This window comes from Micropterus dolomieu, linkage group LG12 (genome assembly GCF_021292245.1).
Source record: "Micropterus dolomieu isolate WLL.071019.BEF.003 ecotype Adirondacks linkage group LG12, ASM2129224v1, whole genome shotgun sequence".
NCBI classification, from domain to species: Eukaryota; Metazoa; Chordata; class Actinopteri; order Centrarchiformes; family Centrarchidae; genus Micropterus; species Micropterus dolomieu.
In genome coordinates, this window is record NC_060161.1 from 19,130,654 (window position 1) to 19,149,486 (window position 18,833).

The window sequence follows — 18,833 nt, forward strand, 5'->3', positions numbered from 1 at the left end:
CAGCAACACCTGCAACAGCAGCAGCAACAGCAGCAGCAACAACACCTGCAGCAACAGCAGCAGCAACAGCAGCAACAACACCTGCAACAACACCTGCAGCAGCAGCAACAACAGCTGCAACAGCAGCAACAGCAGCAGCAGCAACAGCAGCAACACCAGCAGCAGCAACACCTGCAACAGCAGCAGCAACACCTGCAACAGCAGCAGCAACACCTGCAACAGCAGCAGCAACACCTGCAACAGCAGCAGCAACAGCAGCAGCAACAACACCTGCAGCAACAGCAGCAGCAACAGCAGCAACAACACCTGCAACAACACCTGCAGCAGCAGCAACAACAGCTGCAACAGCAGCAACAGCAGCAGCAGCAACAGCAGCAACACCAGCAGCAGCAACACCTGCAACAGCAGCAGCAACACCTGCAACAGCAGCAGCAACACCTGCAACAGCAGCAGCAACACCTGCAACAGCAGCAGCAACAGCAGCAGCAACAACACCTGCAGCAACAGCAGCAGCAACAGCAGCAACAACACCTGCAACAACACCTGCAGCAGCAGCAACAACAGCTGCAACAGCAGCAACAGCAGCAGCAGCAACAGCAGCAACACCAGCAGCAGCAACACCTGCAACAGCAGCAGCAACACCTGCAACAGCAGCAGCAACACCTGCAACAGCAGCAGCAACACCTGCAACAGCAGCAGCAACAGCAGCAGCAACAACACCTGCAGCAACAGCAGCAGCAACAGCAGCAACAACACCTGCAACAACACCTGCAGCAGCAGCAACAACAGCTGCAACAGCAGCAACAGCAGCAGCAGCAACAGCAGCAACACCAGCAGCAGCAACACCTGCAACAGCAGCAGCAACACCTGCAACAGCAGCAGCAACACCTGCAACAGCAGCAGCAACACCTGCAACAGCAGCAGCAACAGCAGCAGCAACAACACCTGCAGCAACAGCAGCAGCAACAGCAGCAACAACACCTGCAACAACACCTGCAACAACAGCTGCAACAGCAGCAGCAACACCTGCAACAGCAGCAGCAACAGCAGCAGCAACAGCAGCAGCAACAACAGCAGCAACAGCAGCAGCAACAACACCTGCAGCAACAGCAACAGCAGCAACAACACCTGCTCCAACAGCAGCAACAACACCTGCTCCAACAGCAGCAACAACACCTGCTCCAACAGCAGCAACAACACCTGCTCCTGCATCAACAGCAACAACAACACCTACTCCTGCATCAACAGCAACAACAACACCTACTCCGACAACGACGACAGCAAGAACAACAACACCTGCTCCGACAACGACGACAGCAAGAACAACAACACCTGCTCCGACAACAACAACTACAACAACAACAACAACAACAACACCTGCTCCAACAACAACAACTACAACAACAACAACAACAACAACACCTGCTCCAACAACGACTTTGGCCGCCCCACCTGTTTATAACATCTCAGCAGATTTGCAAGGAGAACCTTTTTCAGCTAACCTCACTAACCCCAACAGCAGTCAATATAAAGATCTTGAACAACGAGTTGTTATCACGGTAGGTCACTTTTCAAATTCAACACATTATTCAGTGACTGTGTCATTGTTCTCATTGAACTCTAATTGATTAGATATAATCTTTTAGCTGAAATTACACATTTGTTAAGATGGAAATTATTTTCAGTTAAATGTTCATTTCTGTTCAGTTTAACTTTAACAAAATTGTGCTCGAAAACTACTCCAGGGTTTCAATGTTGGTTTCTTTTTGCAGTGCAATATTATATACAAAGCAAGATATCGTAATCTGTTTGACCGCTGCATTGTGACGGGCTTCAGGTAAAAACATTTTTCAGTGGTTCACTGACTTTGCTTTATATGCAGAATTATGGTTTTAAAGAACGTTTTTTCTAATGTTGACAGTGTCATGTTTAAATCACCCATAACACACAGCAACAGAACCATCTCATATCAGTATTTGACATTTACTTTTATGATACAGGATTGCCCAACCTCGAGCCGACGGAACTCAAGTGGAACTGCTAGTTGTGTTCAATTCAACAACTCCCATGGCAGACCTCCCACAGAACAGTGCCGTTGCTCAAACCTTAGTAGAAGCTGTGAATAATACCAACAATAGCTTCAATGTGAGCATAAATCCCAACACAGTCCTAGCAGTAGGTAAGTAAACACAACAAATTGTTTTGCTCTAATCAGTATGTATACAAATACAAAATACCATGTGCTGCTCATGCTGTTTTTAAGTAAGTCATTAAAACGTTATGCTGCTTAACAAGAAATGTAGGTATAGACAAGATTCATTAGCAATGAATGAATGAAACAATGTTTAGTGTTGTACTAATCAATCCATCCAATCAACTGTGTGGCAGAATGACCTTTTTTTAAGCCATGTATTCAGCCACAATGCTTGTTATGCAAATAACTAATATTTTTGACATTAGCAACTTCAGAACTAGACAAGCTGCTAAAAAGTCTGTAGTTCCTACTTTTTCTGTGCCTTTTATGATAGTCCTTAGTGAAACTGGCACCAAAGTCAGTTTGATATCAAACAAAGATAAATGCATCATTTTGGTTTGAACATGAATACTTATTTACAAACTCTATTTAAAATGTTTTACAGCGGGTCCAGTTCCGTCTACAACTACTGTGCCTACAGCTGCTGCACCTACAACTACTGCATCTACAACTGTAGCACTCATTACATCAAGGGTGACTTTCAGATCTGTTCAAAGCACCTTTACAAGTGACTTGAACAATCCATCATCTGCAGCTTTTATAGTTCGAGCTTCTATGATAAAGACACAGGTAAGTCTTCCTCAAAGAATAAAATCTTCTGGTACCACTACTGAACTATTTTATCAGAGACACTTTATAATACAGGCACTGTCTATTATTACGGCCCGAGCACCAAACGTGCTTAAATAATTTTGCACACATCAAAAGTGGCAAAAATGTACAGTGTTTCCAGGAGGTCAGAGAATGTGTCATGGCTGTCAACAAATGTGACATGTGTAGAAGCTTATCAATCATTTATTTTCCTACATGTGATTGGCAGAGAGCTATGGGGTGCGGTTGTTGTTGTTCCTGCTGGCACAGGATCATGTGTTAGCCTTGGGACAGAGAGGGTGAAGAGGAGATGTAGCTGGCTGTTGAGCCAGGTTTGTTTCTTCAGTGTAGGCTGCGGCTCACAGTTGCCTGTTTTTTTGCAGCATTAATTAGTACTGAGCAAAACCGTCTGTCATCTCGTAGCCTTTCATTAGGGGACGCTACAATTTGGTACTGCAGTAAATGGAGGCAACGCTTCTCACATCAGTTTCGGAGCACCATTTGACACATTTAAGTGGCACCCAAATGAGGTTACAAAGTTTGCGTTGTAATTCAGCCTGGTAGGTAACGGTCGTATAGGAACCAGTTCCATATTGGCACGGTGTTTCGATACCCAACCCTGCTCGTGAATAGGAGTAACGAAATGGCTCCATAGTGCCCCCTAAAATACTTCAAGTAGTAGTTTCCAAAAGCATGTAGAATTCGGTTTAGGTTTCACTTGCTAACATAGCAGCATAACACAGTGTAGCAACATAACAGGGTCATGGTATGTCAAACCAATGCACTCAATTTTCTTATTTATACAAAGTGTATTTATATAATCATGCATATTCTGTGAGACTTCTTGTAGTTTCTACAATTTTTACAATTTCTTTCAGAAACGTTGCAATGATCAGAATACAAAATCTTTCAAGAGTTTAAATTGTGTTAAAATGTGTTTTGTAATTTTGGTGGTTAAAGTGTATCAGGGCATGTTTATTCCCAGTAGGTTTAATAAAACGCCAATGATGGTGTGATTTCATATCTTTAAATTTTCGAAGAGTGTCTTACCAGCCAGTCTCAGCCTTTGTTGTGTCAGTGAAACAGGTTTGTTCAGAAAGAGAGAACAGGGAGCAGCGCATTATTCCCTTTGGCAATGAAATTGTTATTTAAAGGATTAGGTATGGCTGTTGGAAACTGACAGACAGTATTAGAGATTTGTTGTTCTTAATGACCTTAGATTCAGCACTGTAAATAAACTCCAAACTACCCTAAAATATTTCAACGAATGAGCCCCCACAATTTGTTTGACCTAGACGTACGAAATATTAGTGGCACATGTATCATCACAAGACACACATAAATGCCTTTTGGCTCCATACTCTAAACCCAAAAGGAAGTCGGCCATTTTAAATTTAAAGTGAAATTTTAGGCCATTTTTAGTGAGGCAAACATGAAAGTGAAAAGTGTTTAAGTACAATTTGTTTTCTGTTTCTGCAGCTTGAACCTGTGTTCCAAAGGGCTTTCTCTTCCTCCTTCAACTCCTTGGACGTGGTATCATTCAGGTAATTTCTTAGGTGATACAATTTAAGAGGAGTGGCCTAAGTCTGATATTTTTTAAAAATACTTTACATTTCTTATTCTGCAGAAATGGCTCAATCATCAACGAAATGAATGTTCGCTTTGCAAGCACATTTGTTCCTAATAACACTCAGATTGCAAGTGTTTTGATCAGTGCTGCTTCAACCGTTACCGGCTTTGACATTGAAGGCAGCTCAATCAACGTGAATGGCACACGTAAGCTATATTGTGTGCTTCTTCCAAATTTAAAAAAACTCTCAAATTTCAAAAACAGTTTATTAAACTAATGTGTTGTTTCATTTTCTCCTCATATACAGCATCAAGTGGAGTAAGCCACAAGATCAGTTTCATTACCGCATCCTGCCTGGTACTGTTGTCATGGATTCTGTCAAGCCAGCGATAGCATCAGTATTAATTTCTATTTGAATTGCCATCAGAACATGACTGCCATTACTGGTATGAAAAAGGACTTTGTCGACAGTAAAAATCCAACGTTCATGATTGTCTTCGGTCTTGTAGATCATTAGAGTATAAGCTAAACAAAACTTTCTTTCTCTAAATCACTGCAATGTCACTAAATAATGTCACTATTTTACTATTTCTGTAAATTGTAATGTCAGTTTGTCTTGCTTTTCTGAGCACTGTGTTATTAACTTTGTGTCAGCTACTAAAAGAGGGACTTTGTTGCTTGTAAAAGTCTAAGAACATGCAAATTGAGAAATCTGAATGTTAGATTTCAAACTGGACTGTTTATCAAGGTTTTAAATTTTATAAGCAAACATTATTAAAAATTTTGTTTTACTTTAATGTAAAATGTCTGTAGTTTCCAAATACATGTATAATTCAGTTTAGGTTTCACTTGATAACATAGCAGCATAACACAGTGCAGCAACAGGGTCATGGTATGTCAAACCAATGCACTGTTAATTTTCTTATTTATACAAAGTGTATTTATATAATCGTGCATATTCTGTGAGGCTTCTTGTAGTTTCTACAATTTGTACAATTTCTTTCAGAAACGTTGCAATGATCAGAATACAAAATCTTTCAAGAGTTTAAATTGTCTTGTGTGTTTTGTAATTTTGGTGGTTAAAGTGTATCAGGGCATGTTTATTGCCAGTAGGTTTAATAAAACGCCAATGATGGTGTGATTTCATATCTTTAAATTTTCGAAGAGTGTCTTACCAGCCAGTCTCAGCCTTTGTTGTGTCAGTGAAACAGGTTTGTTCAGAAAGAGAGAACAGGGAGCAGCGCATTATTCCCCTTTGGCAATGAGATTATTTAAAGGATTAGGTATGGCTGTTGGAAACTGCCAGAGAAGTATTAGATATGTGTTGTTCTTAATGACCTTAGATTCAGCACTGTAAATAAACTCCTAACAGCAAATCACAGGGCAAAAAGGCAGTCGAGGTACAAACAAAAATTATCACTAGGAAATACAAAGAACAGAATGCTGGAACGCTTACAGTCAAAACTAACTAGGACAGACAAAAGGGAACTAGTGAGGAAGGGATAACCTAGGCTGCATGTCTTTGGACAGTGGGAGCAAACCAGAGCACCTGAAGAGAACCCACACAGACATGGGAAGAACATGCTAACTCCACACAGAATGGACGGGGTAACCAGGATTTGAACCCGTGACCTTCTTGCTGTGAGGCAACAGCGCTATCCACCTGACCCCTCTCTCTTCATCAATAACTTAAAGTAAGAGAACAAAAACTATGGGCTAGTATTATGGTGGGCATCATCTTCAGTCCTTACAAACTGTCCATCAACAGTGCTTACATCTCCCCAAGAATAGTAAAAATATACTAAACTGTGACTTATCATTCTACCTACCAAACAGCCTTAGGAAATCCAAAATACATTTTTGTTTTGTTAAACTGCTACTACTGCTGGGGAAAAAGAGACATATCCTTGAAACCAATATCATTCAAAACACCAGTCAAATGTGTCATGTCACAGAATTGTGTTAAAGCAACGATGTCAAGTAAGTCAGTGTAACATCAAGATAAAGCATAGCATTGTAGTAGCACAAGCAGATTTGAGTCATCACGTTATTAAGCAATATCTACCTAGAATAAGATAAAATAACCTTTTTTGTCATTGCACAGACAGAAAGTGCCACAACTTAAGGTGTTTTCTGGTGTGGATGCCATGAATGATCTTTTTTGTTCTGGAGAGGCAACAAAAGCTGGTGATATCATCTAGGGAGGGTAGAGGGCAGTCAGTTGTCTTTTCAACTGACCTTATAACCCTCTGCAGTTTTTCCTTTTGCTATGCTGTACAGCCAACATCTTTATAATATTAATCTTTATTTTTAGAGCACTTTTAAAAAACTTGGTACAAAGTGCTTGCTCAAGAGCAAAGACAATAAAATACATCAAACAAACAAATGTAAATGCCATTCTAGCCTTTGAGACCACTCAAAGCGCTTTTATACTACATCAAATTTACCCATTCATACACTGTGCCTAAGTGCTCAAATGTAAACTAACATTCACACATATTCATACACCAATGGAAAAGCCATCGGGGGCAATTTGAGGTTCAGTATCATTTTGCAGAGAATAGTGAACACACTGGTGCAGATGTAACTGGGTACTACATTGGTTTCGGGTTTCGATCTTCCTCATTACAGTTTTTAACATCTGCTTACACACAAATCTAACATGTCACATGATTTTTGAAACCTCCCATTCCAAACCAAATCTTCAAAACCATAAGCTATTTCTCAGCCTTTCACTCCGTTTGCAATTGCAAAAAACGCTTAAAACAATTCTCTATCCAAGACACAAAAATTTAACAGGAAGTGACTTTCTTTCCTGTTCCAAACACAACCAACCAAATGCTGCACTTTCTCACCAGGTCACACACCCACTCCTCACATGTGCAAACACCCCATAGGAAAGCAAAATCCAAGATGAGATGTCATAGTTGTTTCCTTCTTTTCTCCTAGACACAAATGAGCTGCTTATAATACCAAGGTGAGACCAAAGGCCTTTTCTCCCATTTCTCAAATTCATCTCAGGAGAAACAACCATATAAAACCTAATTTATGTCTGACTCTGATCAAAACAAGAGATCTCTAACTAATCTTCAATAAGTCTAATTTATGTCTCCTGAACATTTGACCATGAGATCAGAGAAAGAGCTCAAAGAAAACTCAGCTATAACTTCTGGGATCTCACGATTCTTCTCAAATATGTCTCAGTTTTCTCATATTGGCCTCAGGAGCAAAAACTCATCTCTGTCTTACTCTGATCAAAAGATGAGATCTCTACAGTATCTTAAATAAGTGTAATTTACGTCTCCAGAATGTGGATCAGAAAAAAAGCTCCAAGATATATTTTAGTGAACCCACTTAGGGGTTATTTTACTTTAGTACTTTACTTACGTCAAATGTTGAGGTTGAGTATTTTCTTTTTATGGGGGTTTGTACTTTTACTCCCCTTTATTTCCAATCCTTATTGTATTTATTGTTAATTATCTGTTACAAGTTACTGAGAATAATAAAATACATTTTGACATTGAAAATAATGCACTTTCAAATTTCATGTTTTCCAGTTTGTTATGGTAGTCACAGCCAGAATAACTAGAAAACCCAATACTTTGACATGACGTTCAGTGATTAATTCATTAAGGACCGAATGCACGCAAGAACTGAGATACAACATGTATCTGTCATACAGAATAAGCACTTTTACTTTTGCAACTTAAGTACATTCACTATGGAATACTTTTATACCTTTTACTTGAGAATTTTGATGACTTTAATTGTGGATATGATGTTTCTCCTGGTGGCACGGTGGTGCAGAGGTTAGCACTGTTGCCTCATAGCAAGAAGGTAGTGGGTTCAAACCCCAGTTGCAGTGGCCTTTTTGTGTGGAGTTTGCATGTTCTCCCCGTGTCTGTGTGGGTTCTCTTCGGGTGCTCCGGCTTCCTCCCACCATCCAAAAACATGCGTCCTAGGTTGATTGGTCCTTGGGTGTGAGTGTGGACATGAGTGGTTGTTTGTTTATGTGATGGACTGGTGACCTGTTCAGGGTGTACCCCGCCTTTCGCCCGATGTCAGCTGGGATTGGCTCCAGCCCCCCGCGACCCTGTGCGCAGGATAAGCGGTTGACAATGGATGGTATTTCTCCTTTTTTAAGTAAAGAAAAATTGTACTCTATTTAAAGACAATCAGTCCTTCATTGTTAATTTTAGCTGGATGGCGCAGCGGCAGTGTGGTTGCCCTTTGAACAGCAGAAGCGGGGTTCAAATGCAATTCAGGGCAAGCCTCAAGAACAGTTGTCCAAGCACAGACAGTAATGTAACAAACAGCTCCCAACTGCTTTTTAGGAGCAATAAGCAAGACATTAATGAACTCAAAAGACACAATGATGAGATCTCATCTGTTACTTCCATTTATCCTATTGTAATCTCAATTCAGTATCCATTTGTCTTACCTAAATCTCAAAACCTCAATCTCACTTCATCTCATCCTTTTCTCCTAAGGGGTTTTAGGAGCAACAATTCAGATTGGAGTGATCTCAAAAAGATACACTATTGAGATCTTAGTGTTTTCTCAAGAGTTAAAGAAAAGACTATTCTGAGAAAAAGATTTTTCCTCTGGGACTAATTGCTTAACTGATCACTTACCATTCACTGGTCAAAAGGTCAGATTACCTGTTTTGAACATTGGATGCCAACAATGTACAGAGAGCAAGGGGAGCAGGAGGGAGAGGCAAGGGATGACAACGAGTTCAAGGAGGAAGAGTTGGAAGAACAGGACGAGGTCAAAGAAGAGAAGGAAGGAAGCTATCTCTGATGAGATCAGGGCTACACTTATTGACCATGTGATTAACCACCGGTTGACAATGAGAGAAGCTCGACTGAGAGTCCTGCCCAACTTGAGTCGCTTTACAGTGGTGTCCATAATTCAAACCTTCAGAAATGAGAACAGGTTGCAACTATCTAATAACTATTTCAACATTAAAGTATTGTACTGTATAATATGTATTACTGCATAGTATTGTGTAACAACCAGAACTAATTAAATAACCTACCGATAATACAAATAAGTATATAAGAATAAACATACAGGCCAGCGTCTCAGAAGTCTAGGTCGCTCTGGAGAAATGGCTATCAAGCAGCACAAAGGTGAAACAAGACACGGACTCACTGGTCATGTTTCAACAGGTATTTATTCTCTCATCTTATAGTGCAATTATTTTTAAACATAGCCCCCTGCTAACACATACCTTTGCAGGATAGCTGCATCACCCTGGGTGTACTATAAACACAATACAATGACTAAACAGCTGCTAACCAGCTTAACAGTATCAGGCCTTAATCCTACAACAACCATGCTACAATTAGCAATTATCAAATATTTCAGACTGAAACCAGCACAGCTGCTAACAGTGCTAACAGGGGCTAGCACAGACAACAAGGTTACATCGATAATGCTAATGCAAATGGTTAGCGCTTACTGTTGCTAACACTAGTATCTAGTCACAGCTTTACATTATTTCACTTCATTATTATTCAGTCTCACGTTGAGTCTCAAGTCACTGTGCGCAACTTAAGTTGCCCTCGAGTCTGAGTCTGTGATGGAAATTTGATATTTTACTGTGTTTACTGTTTCACCCTGCATGCTTCATCAGAATAGACCAGTGTTTCACTGTGTGGTATTTGATTATTTTATTATGTTACAGCTAGGTGAAGGTTCCCATGGGAAAGATGCTTGTTAGAGAGTTTTCTTATCAGACTGTCCTTAATAGGCCTTCATCTCAGGACAGCTGGTCCCTACTCCCTTCCTCCCTTGGATAGCTGCGTAATACCCTTACAGTATAAAGTCACCTGCTTCTTCACTGGCTCTTGGTCTTACACTCTGCAGACTGTTTTGCACTCTGTATGTTTGTCTGACCCTTTGCAAAGAGTAAAACCCTTAAAAGATGTCTGGGTTGGACTCTTTATTTCAGAAGACTCACTAAAGGACAAATTTCCATTACAAGTCTCTAACTCAAGTCCCCATCTCTGTTGTGTCCTTATTTCAATGCATTTCCCTGTGCATTTGTTTTTTTTTTCTCCGGTTTATACAGCAAATACTGAACTTCCTGTAAATGGTTTGAAAGTCCGAACCATCCAAAAAATGCTTTCACACCAGAAACGAACCGATCCATGGTTCAGTTTCATCCGGACAGGCAAGTTAACCTCTGATGAGTTGCTTGCAGCTTCAGCACTAGCTGCTGCATCCGTGTCTACTGGGAATCCAGCCAGACGGTCAACAGCTGTGGTCTGAGGGGTTTGTTCAGTTCTGCAGGGATGCCAGTTGTTTTCCACACATGCAAAGTTAGGGTTCCAGTACTCATGAACATCATCATGGGACTCATATTGGTCTCGATTTCCATCTGCATCTTTTTCAGTAGGATTCAAGCGAGCACTCAGATGCGTCCTGGGGCGTGGGACTGACTCAGGTGAGGTTGGATGGTCCTCTGTTGCAGGGAGAAATCCACAGGGCAGCAAAAAAAATCTCTGTGTAAAGTCCTTAGGGCTCCACCTTGGTTCTCAGGTGTCACGGTGTATACTGGGAGATCACCAGCATGTCCCAGTTATCAGCGAGTTTGCATTTTCCATGGAGGCGAACACCTCTTACCAACACACAGTCACCAACTTCAAGTGAAGACTCTGTAATGCGTCGGTCAAATGTGGCTTTGTTTCTTGCAGCGATTTTAGCAACATTGATGGATGCCAGCTTATAGCTACCCTCCAAATGAGATTTCAAGTTTCATACATATTCTGAGTGAGACATTTGGGGACAATCTCTGAGTGGGACAAAAACTCATATGTGCTGTATTCAGTGATGTAATTTTTTGTGCAAATGTAGGCATGCACCAATGGGTGTACAAAGTCATGCCAATGCACTTTGTCTTCATCTTTCAAGGTTCCCAGCATACTCAAAAGCGTCCGATTGAAGCTTTCAACAGGATTTCCTCTGGGATGGTATGGTGTTGTCCCGACTTTCCGCATTCCCACCAATTCGCACAGTTCTTTGATAGTCTTGGACTCGAAGTAAGGTCCCTGATCATTGTGTAGGCGCTCTGGGAAACCATAATGGATGATGAGACACTTGGCGAGAGTTTGAGCTTTCTGATTGGGGGTGGGTATTGCCACTGCATATTTAGTGTAGTGATCTGTAATCACTAAGACATTGGTTGTGTTGCTTCTGTCTGGCTCAATTGAAAGGAAGTCCATGCAGAGCAACTATAACGGATGGGTAACTTGGATGTTGACAAGCGGTGCAGCCTTTTGAGGCGGGGCTTTCCTCCGTATACAGCGGTCACATGTCTTTAGCTTCGCTTCCACTTCAGCTGCCATCTTAGGCCAGTAAAACCTAGATCGTAGGAGATCTGTGGTTCGCTCTATCCCAAGGTGACCCATGTCATCATGTATACTTTTCATGGCCATAGCCCTCAGCTCTTTGGGTAGCACCAAATTTCACACACATAGATACTAAAAAAATTAAGAACATCTTTAAAGAAAAAAAATACGCCAGAGGCAAGGAAAAACGTCCTTTTAAGAGGCAGAAACCTCGAGCAGAACCATGGCTCGGGGTGGGCGACCATCTGCCTCAACCGGTTGGGGGTGAGAGACAGGGAGAGAGAGAGGGATGGAAGGAGAGGGAGAGGGGAGGGAGGCAGCCTACACAATATACACACAGAGGTACAGACAGTAAAGGTAATGTTGCTGTAGACTGAATGAAAAATGGTAGATATTTCATCACTGCAGATCCATCTCACCCCAGACACAACCTGTTCCAGCTCCTCCCCTCTGGTAGGCGCTACAGAGCACTGTCCACCAAAACCAACAGACACAGAAGCAGTTTCTTCCCACAAGCCATCACTCTGATGAACAGCTGATTTCTGTGATTTCTGATTTTGGTGTCAGGAACAATTCCTGTGCAAAAACCTAGTAACTCTGCCTCTTATCAGCCACCTGTTTACTGGTTTCCACTTATTATTTATTCACCATTCTCTATTTCAGTGCTGTTCACACTGTCATATTGTATATACTGTATACCAGTACACCTACCTCAGGTCACAAGGTCATAGGTCTTGTTTATTTTTTCCAGCATCCTTTGCACTATGTTCTATCACACTGTGTACATGTATGTGTACCTGTATATCATATGCACCTTCAACATGTAAATGAGAATAATAGTTTACTCTTGCATCCTCTGCACTCTGATCACTGCACTATTTGTCAATATGTCTATATTGTTTTGTTCATAGTGTGTATGTTAGTGTTGTCTATACTGTAGTTTGTGTCTGATTTTACTATTATTTTATTATTGTTATGGTATTTTTGTACAAGTAAGCACAACGTGAGCAATGTACAATCCTGAGTCGAATTTCTCGTATGTGTACACATACCTGGCAATAAAAAGGATTCTGATTCTGATATTTACAGTAGTGTTACTGATAATTATCGTAATGATGATTATAATTACAATAAATATAATAATAGGACTAGTAACAATAATTGTAACAGAGGGTGTCGAGCAGGAACACGGGGGCAACCACAGATCCAGACTCCACAGTTCCAGAGCCAGAAACACCTGCAGGAAGTGATAGGAGGAGAGAGGAGAGGGACGGGAAAGCACAAGACCACGGGAAAGGGAAGAAGTCAAGTTAGTAACATGCATTAATGGGATGAGGTTGCATAGAGGGAGAAAAAGAAGAGGAGAGAGGAGCTCAATGCATCATGGGAAATCCCCCGGCAGTCTAGGCCTATAACAGCATAACTAAGGGATGGTTCAGGACTCACCTGAGCCAGCCCTAACTATAAGCTTTATCAAAGAGGAAAGTCTTAAGCCTACTCTTAAATGTGGAGATGGTGTCTGACTCCTGAACCCAAACTGGAACCTGGTTCCACGGGAGAAGAGCTTGATAGCTGAACGCTCTGGCTCCCATTCTACTTTTGGAGACTCTAGGAACCACAAGTAACCCTGCATTCTGGGAGCGCACTGCTCTGGTGGGGTAGTAAGGTACAATGAGCTCTTTAAGATAAGATGGTGCCTGACCATTAAGAGCTTTGTAGATGAGAAGAATTACTTTAAATTCTATTCTGGATTTTACTGGAAGTCTATGCAGAGAAGCTAAAACAGGAGAAATATGATCTCTTTTCCTGGTTCCTGTCAGAACAAGTGCTGCAGCATTCTGGATCAGCTGAAGAGTCTTAATGGACTTTTTCGAGCAGCCTGATAATAAGGAATTGCAGTAATCCAGCCTGGAATTAACAAATGCACAAACTAGTTTTTCTGCATCATTTTTAGACAAGATGTTCCTGATTTTTGCGATATTATGTAGGTGAAAAAAGGCGGTCCTTCAGATTTGCTTAATGTGAGACTTAAACGACATGTCCTGATCAAAGATAACTCCAAGATTACTCACAGTGGTGCTGGAGGCCAGGGCGATGCCATCCAGGGAAACTATATCTTTAGAGAATGCATCACAGAGGTGCTTGGGCCCCAGAACAATAACTTCAAAATGAGACTAAGAAAAGAAAATTACAGGTCATTCAGGTTTTAACATCCTGAAGGCACATTTGAAGCATGGAGTTTCATCTGGCTTGATCGATAGATATAACTGTGTATCATATGCATAACAATGAAAGTTTATGGAATGTTTCCTGATAATATTGCCTAAAGGAAGCATATACAATGGGGAGAACAAGTATTTGATACACTGCTGATTTTGCAGGTTTTCCAACTTACAAAGCATGTAGAGGTCTAATTTTTATCATAGGTACACTTCAACTGTGAGAGACAGAATCTAAAACAAAAATCCAGAAAATCACATTGTATTTTTTTAAATAATTAATTTGCATTTTATTGCATGACATAAGTATTTGATCACCTACCAACCAGTAAGAATTCCGGCTCTCACAGACCTGTTAGTTCTTCTTTAAGAAGCCCTCCTTTTCTCCACTCATTACCAACCTCTCCACAATGGCCAAGACCAGAGTGCTGTGTAAGGACATCAGGGATAAAATTGTAGACCTGCACAAAGCTGGGATGGACTACAAGACAATAGGCAAGCAGCTTGGTGAGAAGGCAACAACTGTTGGCGCAATTATTAGAAAATGGAAGAAGTTCAAGATGACGGTCAATCTCCCTCGGTCTGGAGCTCCATGCAAGATCTCACCTCGTGGGGCATCAATGATCACGAGGAAGGTGAGGAATCAGCCCAGAACTACACGTTAGGACCTGGTCAATGACCTAAAGAGAGCTGGGATCACAGTGCTGAATGGGAGAAGGTCATGTGGTCTGATGAGACAAAAATAGAGCTTTATGGTCACTGTGTTTGGAGGAAGAAGAAGAAGGATGAGTACAACCCCAAGAACACCATCCCAACTGTGAAGCATGGAGGTGGAAACATCATTCTTTGGGGATGCTTGTGATGCACCATATTGAGGGGAGGATGGATGGCCATGTATCGCAAGATCTTGGCCAAAAACCTCCTTCCCTCAGTAATAGCAACGAAGATGGGTCGTGGCTGGGTCTTCCAGCATGACAATGGCCCAAAACACACTGCGAGGGCAACTAAGGAGTGGCTCCGTAAGAAGCATCTCAAGGTCCTGGAGTGGCCTAGCCAGTCTCCAGACCTGAACCCAATAGAAAATCTTTGGAGGGAGCTGAAAGTCCTTATTGCCCAGCGACAGCCCCGAAACCTGAAGGATCTGGAGAAGGTCTGTATGGAGGAGTGGGCCAAAATCCCTGCTGCAGTGTGTGCAAACCTGGTCAAGAACTAAAGGAAGCGTATGCTCTCTGTAATTGCAAACAACTGATCAAATACTTATGTCATGCAATAAAATGCAAATTAATCACCAATAAATCATACGATGTGATTTTCTGGATTTTTGTTTTAGATTCCATCTCTCAAAGTTGAAGTGTACCTATGATAAAAATTACAGACCTCTACATGCTTTGTAAGTTGGAAAACCTGCAAACTGAAATGTTCCAGTCTCTGTAATAGGATCTGATGGTCAATGGTATCAAATGCAGCAAGACCTAATAAAACCAGTACAGAGACAAGTCCCAATGCATGATGCAATTAGGAGGTTGTTGGTAATTTTCACCAGTGCTGTCTCTGTGCTATGATCCTGACTGAAAATCCTCAAATAAACTTTTGCTATGTAGAAAGTCACACATCTGTTTGGCGACTGCTTTCTCCAGGATCTTAGAGAGAAATGGAAGGTTAGATATAGGTCTAACCTTCACACACAGTAGCTTACTTTTTCCAAAGAAAAAAAATGACAAATAACCTAACTTACACAGATGTACAATATTGATAGCGGTAGCTATTTTGACGGCGAACACATACCAAGATCAGTGCATTAAGACTTTTCTCAATGTTTTGGATAATGCTAACCAGTCACCTATCATTCTTGCAATGTGTAGAGTAGCGGAAAAAAATGAGAATGCATTATTTCCCTAGTAAATCACATTAAGCCTGTTGAACTTTGGTGTCTGGTTTGATAGTAATTTAAATTTCAAGCAGCACACCACAAAGCTTGTTCAATCATGTTTTTATCAACTTAGAAATATAGCAAAAATTTGATATTAACTTTTAAGGACACCAAGACCATTTTACACGCCTTCATCTCATCACGCCTGGATTATTGCAACAGCCTTCACTTGTTTAACCCAAAAATCTATTGATCGACTCCAGACTGTCCAGAACTCAGCTGCCAGGCTTTTAACCAGAACAAAGAAATATGACCACATTACCCCTATTTTAGCTTAACTACACTAGCTAACTGGTTGTTAGTATGTTTTAGAATTGACTTTAAAATTTTAGTGATCACTTTTAAAGCTCTTCATGGCCTCTCGCCTTGTCATATTTCTGACCTTTTAGTCCCATATGTACCAGCACATACCTTGAGATCCTCGGGCAGAGGTCTGCTGTCTGTACCAGAGTCTCGACTGAAAACTAAAGGGGACAAAGGGTTTGCTGTCAGGGCCCCGAGGCTCTGGAACAGCCTGCCTGACGAAATCAGGTCGGCTGAGTCAGTCAACTCTTTTAAGTCCCTTCTTAAAACATACTTTTATAGGAGAGCCTTTCCTGATCTTATTTGACTTTATTCTATCCCTTTTATTTTATTCTCTTTTACTAATTTTATATTTATCTTAAACATGTATTTTAGTCTTTTCAAGGTTTTCTTGCTTTTATTAGGGCCCGAGCATGAACTGTGTGAGGTCCCTATTGTTTATTATTATAATATATATTTTTTTTCCTGCAAAGTAAGCTCAATTTTGGGAGGCCTAAACATCAGAAGTGTCAGAAGTGGTGAAAAATTGTAAATGTAGATGTAGGATGAGAGTCCCGCCCTGAACACATGTACATGCCGACATTCACCGACAGTCACAGCGCCACCTGCTGGCAACAGGAAGTGACCTTTAACGAAGCAGCCCCCGCCGCACGTTTCACCTACATGTATGAAATTTCTGTGGCACATGTATCGTGTCCAGACGTAAAAAAAAAAGGCTCTTGGAGCGATGCCCTAAACCCAACAGGAAGTCGGCCATTTTGAATTTTACGGCAATTTTTGGATGATTTACACACTCCGTACTTTAACAAACTCCTCCTAGGGATTTAGTTGGATCGACTTCAAATTTCTGCTGTGCCTTCTAAAGGCATTGACGATGAAAGGTTGTGCCATCTGTGAGACTTCGTCGATGGGCGTGTCCGTGGCCTGGCGTCAAAGATCAACTCTTCGCCTAGACACAAGAAGTTGTTGTAACTTCAGTGTACATGCTCACATCTGAACAAAACTTTACGTGCCTGATAACACAGGAAGTGACATATAACACCTTCATATATCATCGTAACCGCGTAGCAAATTAACAGCCGCACCGGCAGAGTTCCAGAATATGCAACGCGGCCGGCTCACACTCGGACACGCTACAAGTGCGAGGGCCTGCCCAACGCTGTTTGCAGCTTTAATTAGGGCCAGAGCACGAACCGTGCGAGGTCCCTATTGAAACTGTAAAGATTTATTATTTTTTAAAATTTTTTCTGCAAAGTAAGCTCAATTTTGAGGGCCTAAACATACTCGAAAACTCACAAAATTTTGCACACGTCAGAAGTGGTGAAAAAATTTGTATTTTATGGGTTTCGCGCATGGGCGTGGCAAAATGACTCACTAGTGCCACCTAGAAAATTGGAAAAAATTAGCCCCTCGTTCACGTTCAACCTACATGCACGAAATTTTCTGGGGACATGTATCATGTCCAGACGCACAAAAAAGCCTCAAGAACCCATATCCTAAACTCAACAGGAAGTCGGCCATTTTGAATTTTACGGCCATTTTTGGATGATTTACTTAAACGAACTCCTAGGGATTTAGTCCGATCAACTTCAAATTTCTGCTGTGCCTTCTAAAGGCATTGACGATGAAAAGTTGTGCTATCTGTGAGTTTTCGCTACAAGTGCGAGGGCCCGCCCAACGCTGCTTGCAGCTTTAATTTATGGTTATTTCCTGGCCTGACAGTGGAGGTGTCCTTGACAGAGGAGCTCCACAGTGGAGGTCTGCAGTTGTACCCCTCTCGAGTGGAGATACGTGGTAATGTGGGCTGGTGTGGCTACAGTGCCAGGGCTGAATTTTTGTCCCAGTCCGCCCCGTGCAAGGTTATAATCATTAACAAAGAAGAACGAAATAACGAAAACTAAAAAGAAAAACGAGACGAAACAATAACTAACTAAAACTGTGTTGTAGGTTTGCAAAACTAAAATGAAAGCGTGAAATGTTCTTAGTTTTCGTTTATTTATTTATCTCATAGAACCTAATAAGCATACATTTCGAGTGGATATGAAGCCGGGGTAATCATCAAAAAGTTGATTTATTTCAGTAATTCCATTCAAAAAGTGAAACTTGGATATTATATTCATTCATTCCACACAGACTGATTATATATATATATATATATATATTTAATTGTGATGATTAAAACTGACAATGAAAATCCCAAATTCAGTATCTCCGACAATTAGAATATTACTTAAGACCAATACAAAAAAAGGATTTTTAGAAATGTTGGCCAACTGAAAAGTATGAACATGAAAAGTATGAGCATGTACAGCACTCAATACTTAGTTGGGGCTCCTTTTGCCTGAATTACTGCAGCAATGCGGCGTGGCATGGAGTCGATCAGTCTGTGGCACTGCTCAGGTGTTATGAGAGCCCAGGCTGCTCTGATAGTGGCCTTCAGCTCTTCTGCATTGTTGGGTCTGGCGTATCGCATCTTCCTCTTCACAATACCCCATAGATTTTCTATGGGGTTAAGGTCAGGCGAGTTTGCTGGCCAATTAAGAACAGGGATACCATGGTCCTTAAACCAGGTACTGGTAGCTTTGGCACTGTGTGCAGGTGCCAAGTC

At 41.2% G+C, this 18,833-nt stretch overlaps 2 protein-coding genes across 2 annotated transcripts in view; both read left to right on the forward strand.

Annotated features, from left to right (window-relative positions):
- Positions 1 to 469: 469 nt before the first annotated feature.
- LOC123979706 (bromodomain-containing protein DDB_G0280777-like) lies at positions 470 to 5,445 on the forward strand (the record flags this gene model as incomplete). The annotated part of the gene is given in 8 exon segments (XM_046063720.1): positions 470 to 578; positions 581 to 1,202; positions 1,282 to 1,407; positions 2,052 to 2,179; positions 2,640 to 2,824; positions 4,325 to 4,389; positions 4,473 to 4,621; positions 4,723 to 5,445. Coding segments are annotated over 8 exon segments (1,470 nt in total), but the record flags the coding sequence as incomplete, so codon positions are not given.
- A 9,439-nt stretch (positions 5,446 to 14,884) lies between these two features.
- Positions 14,885 to 18,833, forward strand: part of LOC123980822 (mucin-5AC-like) — a 20,693-nt gene continuing 16,744 nt past the window's right edge. The window contains exon 1 of the mRNA XM_046065375.1: positions 14,885 to 15,011. Coding sequence (XP_045921331.1) covers positions 14,885 to 15,011 — 127 coding nt within the window. The remainder of the gene's footprint in view (positions 15,012 to 18,833) is intronic.